The sequence below is a fragment of the Lucilia cuprina genome, chromosome 3 (genome assembly GCF_022045245.1).
Source record: "Lucilia cuprina isolate Lc7/37 chromosome 3, ASM2204524v1, whole genome shotgun sequence".
NCBI classification, from domain to species: domain Eukaryota; kingdom Metazoa; phylum Arthropoda; class Insecta; order Diptera; family Calliphoridae; genus Lucilia; species Lucilia cuprina.
Window position 1 is genome coordinate 4,146,208 of NC_060951.1, and position 7,040 is coordinate 4,153,247.

General features: G+C 25.4%; 1 protein-coding gene across 4 annotated transcripts in view; it reads right to left on the reverse strand.

The window, feature by feature from the left end:
• Positions 1–2,064: 2,064 nt before the first annotated feature.
• LOC111679341 (potassium voltage-gated channel protein Shal) overlaps positions 2,065–7,040 on the reverse strand; it is a 9,613-nt gene continuing 4,637 nt past the window's right edge. For 2 of the 4 annotated variants that reach the window (XM_046945987.1, XM_046945988.1), the window contains 3 exons: positions 6,076–6,276; positions 2,424–2,576; positions 2,065–2,357 (listed from right to left, as the gene is read on the reverse strand). In XM_046945987.1, coding sequence (XP_046801943.1) covers positions 2,262–2,357; positions 2,424–2,576; positions 6,076–6,276 — 450 coding nt within the window. In that variant the 3' untranslated portion in view covers positions 2,065–2,261. Of the gene's footprint in view, positions 2,358–2,423; positions 2,577–5,381; positions 5,892–6,075; positions 6,277–7,040 lie in introns of those variants that run through there. The other 2 variants (XM_046945989.1, XM_046945990.1) reach the window with 2 other exon arrangements.

Below are 7,040 nucleotides of genomic sequence, written 5' to 3' on the forward strand. Positions count from 1 at the left end.
ATAAACTTTACTAATATAGTTAGCATTTATTTTCAGCTATTTTTAGCACTATCAACTATTTGCGACTATAGTCATATTTTTGTAAAGATAATTCATTAGGAATTACATATATGCTAATATAGTCAATGTTTTATAGTTTTTACACATTATAAGCTATTGCTATTTTTAGCACGGCTAATATTTTTCAACTATAGTCATATTTTTTTAAAGAGAATTCGTTAAGCATTCAAAACATACTAATATAGCCAACGTTTGATAGCTTTTACACAATATTAGCTATTGCTATTTTTAGCACAGCTAATATTTTTTGACTATAGTCATATTTTTTTAAAAGGAATTCATTAAGTATTCGAAACATACTAATATAGTCAATGGTTTATAGGTTTTACACAATACATGCTATGGCTATTTCTAGCACAGCTAATATTTTTTGACTATAGTCATATTTTTTTAAAAGGATTTCATTAAGTATTCGAAATATACTAATATAGTCAATGGTTTATAGGTTTTACACAATACATGCTATTGCTATTTCTAGCACAGCTAATATTTTTCGACTATAGTCATATTTTTGTAAAGATAATTCATAAGGAATTACATATATGCTAATATAGTCAATGTTTTATAGTTTTTACACATTATAAGCTATTGCTATTTTTAGCACAGCTAATATTTTTCGACTATAGACATATTTTTGTAAAGAGAATTCATTAAGCATTCAAAACATACTAATATAGCCAACGTTTGATAGCTTTTACACAATATTAGCTATTGCTATTTTTAGCACAGTTAATATTTTTCGACTATAGTCTTGATTTTCAATAGACAATTTCATAAGGATGAAATGTATACTAATATAGTCAAAGTTTTTAAATTGTTTTATATAAAAGTTGCTATAGCTATTTATAGCACATTTAGATTTTTTGGACTATAGTCATATTTTTTCAAAGAAAATTTTTTAGGTATTCAAAATATGCTACTATAGTCAATATTTATATAGATTTTACACAATATTTGCTAATGCTTTTTCTAGCAGAGCTAATATTTTTTGACTATAGTCATAGTTTTGTAAAGTATGTTTCTTAAGCATAAAAATTACACTTTTTTACTTTTTACAAACATTTGCTTGGCTATTTCTAGCAATTTTAATATTTAGTTAGTTAATATTTTTCGACTATAGTCAAATTTTTTGAAAGACTATTTTTTAAGCATAAAAAATACACTTATATAGTCAATATATTTTTTTTAATTTTTTCTAACATTTGCTAGGCTATTTTTCGACTATAGTCATAGTTTTGGAAAACCAGTTTCTTAAGCATACAAATCATACCAATATAGTCAATATTTTTTTTTACTTTTTCAAACATGTGCTGGGCTATTTCTAGCACTGCTTACATTATTCGACTATAGTCATATTTTTGAAATGAAAATTGTTTACACATAAAAATAATGCCAAAATAGTCAACAGTTATGTATGTTTAAAAAAATATACTATTGCTATTTTTAGCCGAGCTAATATTTTTCGACTATAGTCATAGTTTTGGAAATTCAGTTTCGTAAGCATACAAATTATACCAATATAGTCAATATTTTTTTAATTTTTTTCTAACATTTGCTTGGCTATTTTTAGCACTGATAATATTTTTTGACTATAGTCATATTTTTGAAAATGAAATTTTATACACACATAAAATATGCTAATATAGTCAACATTTTTGTAAGTTTTAGAAAATATGCTATTGCTATTTCTAGCAGAGCTAATATTTTTCTCTACTATAGTCATATTTTTGAAAATGAAATTTTATACACATAATAAATATTCTACTATAGTCAACATTTTTGTATATTTTAAAAAATATGCTATTGCTATTTCTAGCAGAGCTTAAATTTTTCGACTATAGTCATATTTTTAGAAAGTGTGTTTCTTAAGCAAAAAAATGATACCAATATAGTCAATATTTTTTCTAACATTTGCTTGGCTATTTCTAGCATTGCTTTTATTTTTTGACTATAGTCATATATTTTGCTTTAGACAAACTTTTTTTTTAGTTTATTTGACTTGTCTTTTGCTGTTGACAAAACTGTGCTTAGCTGTTTGCCTAGTGTTTCCTATATTATTATTACTAGATTCTGCTGTTTAGTTTAGTTTAATGACTACATAACTAGATAAAGTAGTTTTTGGTTTAAATTTTTCATCTTTCTTAAGGGTATAAATTTCAGTGCTTTTTATTAAACACAATTACGCACACACACATGTACACTTAAAATGAGGCCTCCACTAAATAGGTGCCATCCATGGGTTGATTGCTTTGATTATTCTGGGCATTGCTGGTGGCGGGCATATATTTTCCACAGGCCTAGAATAATAAGAAATATTGAAAAGCAATTTAAAAGAGTTTTCTTTTTGAGAGAAAAAAAATTACCTGATAACGCTGAGAACAGCAACGACCACAGCATGACTGCACTAGACCCATGGCACTGTTGGTGGAATGAGCCGGACTGGCCATCGGTGAGGGTGAACGAGGACGCTTAGGTTGACCATTAAAAGGTATTTCTAGTTCAACAAATTCACGATCCTGTTATAAAACAAAAGAAATTTTTAGTTAAATCTAGTTAGAGTTTAGATTTTTTAGCAACTATTTATAGCTACAGTTTGTTATATAAAAGAACACAAATACAAAAAGCAAACAAAAAATTTGTAAATTCTTTTTTTTACAGTTTTTTTTTGAGAAGCAATTGACAACAAAAACAACATTTAATTACTTTAAATGATTATTTTTTTTTAAATTTTAAATATATGAGTATTTTACAAACAACTGAAGACAGTTCTTATTCAAAATTTTAGTTCTTTTTTTTTAGTAAATTTTAAGGTTTTAAACTAAAAGTAATCAATAACAGTTAGTTAGGTTTTACTTGTTGGTAGTTTTTTGTTTTTGGAGGCAGGCTTTGAAAACTTCATATTTTAGTTTTTAACTTAAACTTCCAATTTGCATAGAGGAGATGATTAATTTGCTGTTTATTAATGTTTTCTATATTCACACACATATACATATGAAAACGCACACAAACACACACAGACACAAACAGAAAATAGTTACAATAACAATAAACACTATGAATGATACTGCTTTCTAGTCATTCAAATGTTTAACAAATTGATTTTATACTGAATATATGAATTTTACTCATGATTTCTATGAGAGAGAAGACAAAGAGCGAAAGAGAGAGTAAGATATAGAGGAGTCTAAAGGAGTTAAGAATCAGCTAACATTTAAGAAAATTAAACATAAATGAAACTAAAGAAAAACATTTTAAACAAAATTTATAAAAAAAAAACTATAGTACAAATAAAATCTAAACCTCAGCTTTAGTCATTTATTTACAAATCCAAACATTTTTGCTATATTAGTCATTGCTATTTTTAGCTAAGCTATATTTAACGACTATAGTCATGGTTTTGTAATGCCCTTATGATAAGCATACAAAATATGTAGCTATAGTCAAAATTTTCAAAAGCTAATTGCTATATTAGTCATAGCTATTTTTAGCTAAGCTAAATTTAACGACTATAGTCATGGTTTTGTAATGCCCCTGTGATAACCATACAAAATATGTAGTTATAATCAAAATTTTTTTAAACTAATTGCTATATTAGTCATTGCTATTTTTAGCTAAGCTAAATTTACTGACTATAGTCATGGTTTTTAAATGACTATGTGCTAAGCATGACAAAAATGTAGTTATAGTCCATTTTTTTCAAAACTCATAGCTATTTTTAGCTAAACTATATTTAACGACTATAGTCATGGTTTAGTAATGCTTATGTGCTAAGCTTATAAAATATGTAGCTATAGTTCAAATTTTTAAAACCTAATTGCTATATTAGTCGTAGCTTTTTTTAGCTAAGCTAAATTTAACGACTATAGTCATTGTTTTGTAATGCTTACATACTAAGCATGAATAATATGTTGCTATAGTCAAAATTTTCAAAAACTAATTGCTATATTAGTCATAGCTATTTTTAGCTAAGCTATATTTAACGACTATAGTCATTCTTTTGTAATGCTTACATACTAAGCATGAATAACATGTTGCTATAGTCAAAATTTTCAAAAACTAATTGCTATATTAGTCATAGCTATTTTTAGCTAAGCTAAATTTAATGACTATAGTCATTGTTTTGTAATGCTTACATACTAAGCATGAATAATATGTTGCTATAGTCAAAATTTTCAAAAACTAATTGCTATATTAGTCATAGCTATTTTTATCTAAGCTAAATTTTATGGTTTTTCAACGACAATTTGCCAAGCATTAAAAATGTATATTCGGATGGAAATTTTTCAAAAAGTTTATGCTATATTAGCATAGCTATTTTTTATCTAAGCACATTTTAGCGACTATAGTCACGGATATCAACTGATCATTTACTCAGCATTAAAAATATTTAGTCGGATTGAAATTATTCGAAATTTGTTTGCTATATTAGCACTGCTTTTTTGTAGTTAAGCGAATTTCCACGACTATAGTCATAGATTTCGAATTATCATTAACTAAGCATATAAAATCTGTACACAAATTGAAATTATTCGAAAATTTTTTGCTATATTAGCACTGCTATTTTGTAGTTAAGCGAATTTCCACGACTATAGTCATAGATTTCGAATTATCATTAACTAAGCATATAAAATCTGTACACGAATTGAAATTATTCGAAAATTTTTTGCTATATTAGCAAAGCTATTTGTTAGTTAAATACATTTTAACGACTATAGTCATGGATTTCGAATTATCATTAACTAAGCATATAAAATCTGTACACGAATTGAAATTATTCGAAAATTTTTTGCTATATTAGCAAAGCTATTTGTTAGTCAAATACATTTTAACGACTATAGTCATGGATTTAGAATTATCATTAACTGAGCATTTAAAATCTGTACACGAATTAAAATTATTCGAAAATTTTTTGCTATATTAGCACTGCTATTTTTTAGTTAAGCACATTTTCATGAATATAGTCAGGGATTTCGAATAATTATTTCCTTGGCATTTAAAATATATAGTCAATTTGGAATTTTTCAAAAAATTTTTTTTGCTATATTAGCAGTGCTATTTTTTAGTTAAGTGCAATTTAACGACTATAGTCACGGTTTTGGAAAAAGCACTCTCTTAGCATTTAGAATATATAGTGGGATTAATGATTTTCAAAAATTTCTTTAACATTATACTTAAATAAAATTTTTTAAAATTAATTTTTTTTTTTTTTACATTTATTGTCGTAATTAATAAAATTTCATTGAATGTTTTTACAAAATAAAAATATTTATTTAAATAATTTTATATATAAAAAAGTAGTCACTTTACAATTAAATTAAAATTTTAAAATTAAAAAAATAATAAAATTATAAATATAAATTTTTTTTTTACAATAATTTTAGGTGTTTATCTTTTTACTATTATTAGATCAAAGTTAAAATATTAACAAACTTAAAAACTAAATACATGTTTTAGAAGAGAAATAAAACAGGAGATAACAATAATATTAAATAATTTTTTTTGTTCATTTTGTAAAAATAAATTACACACACAAAAATTACAAAGAAATTATGGTAAAAAAATTTTTAAAATTATTTACGCACTTTTGGCCATAGTTTTTACTAATATGGTAGAATTGCTGGGCTTCTAATGGTCAACAATAATATTTAGTTTAATAAAAATAACGTTATTTAATTATAAACTTTTTGTTAAAAAAAAGTAGTTTATTTAACTATCTTGTGTTTTAGTTTGTAGAGTTTTTTTTCTTTCATTATTTTCTTTAAAATTTAAATTTTATAAAAAATACATATGTTGTCATTGCTTTTTGTAATTATAACAAATGGTTGCTACATCTGTTTTGTTGTCCCCGGGGAAAAAAGTATACGAAAAAAATATAAAGAAAATATAAAAAAAATAAGAAAAAAGTATATTAAAGAAAAAAATCAACAAAAATTAAACAATTTTTTTTTTAAATAAAAATATTTAAAACAAAGTGTAAGTCTCTGCCGATACTTAGTTAAACATTCAATAACTTACCGTTGTTTTCTCTAAACATCTTAGCAAATGATGATGCTGTAACTCAAAAATGTCCTCGTCACGTATATTTTCGTCCAATTCAATTCCTGACTCTTGGGCTGCCCAACGTGCCTCGGCAGCTTTCTTTTTATTAACAAAGGCAGCACCCGAAGACGCTTTAGCAATGCGTATACGTGCCAAGCGGGCTTTCTGTAAGAGAACCCATAAAATGAAAAAAAAGGAAAAACAAATATATTTATCACTTTCTACATGAGTTGGGACTTATGAAATGTTAAACCTTTCTAAAGCATTTGCCAAATCAGTTTTTAGCTTTTATAAAGTCTCTAACTATTTAACTATACATGCTTTTAAATACTATATATAGCTTATAATAGCAAAAACTAAGAAAGCTTATCAAACAACTACAGTCAAATTAATCTTTAAATTATAGTTCTTTCGTTGTAGGTAAATATTTAGTTAAGAAATACAAAATTTTTAAACAATTTTTGTCAATTTACCAATTTAAATATTTAGAGTAAAAATAAACTTTACAACTACAATCTTGAGTTTAGAATAAAAGAAAAACTTAATTAGCAATAAAACTACAAGATAATACGTTCATTGCAGTTCAAGTCAAGTTCAATTTAAGTTCAAATTCTGTTCAGTTGAAGTTTAGTTCTATTTCCCTTATAGTTCTGTTCCGGTTAAAATCTAGTTGAGTACTAGTTAGGTTCTACTTTTATTTGAATTCTAGTTCTGCTCTATATCTGATCCAGTAATGTTTTAGTTCTATTCCACGTCTGTTCTAGCTCTGTTATAGTTCTGTTTTAGGTCTGTTCTAGTTCTATTCTAGTTCTGTTTTAGTTCTATTCTAGTTCACTTCTAGTTCTGTTCTAGTTTTGTTCTAGTTCTGTTCTAGTTCTGTTCTAGTTCTGTTCTAGTTCTGTTCTAGTTCTGTTCTAGTTCTGTTCTAGTTCTGTTCTAGT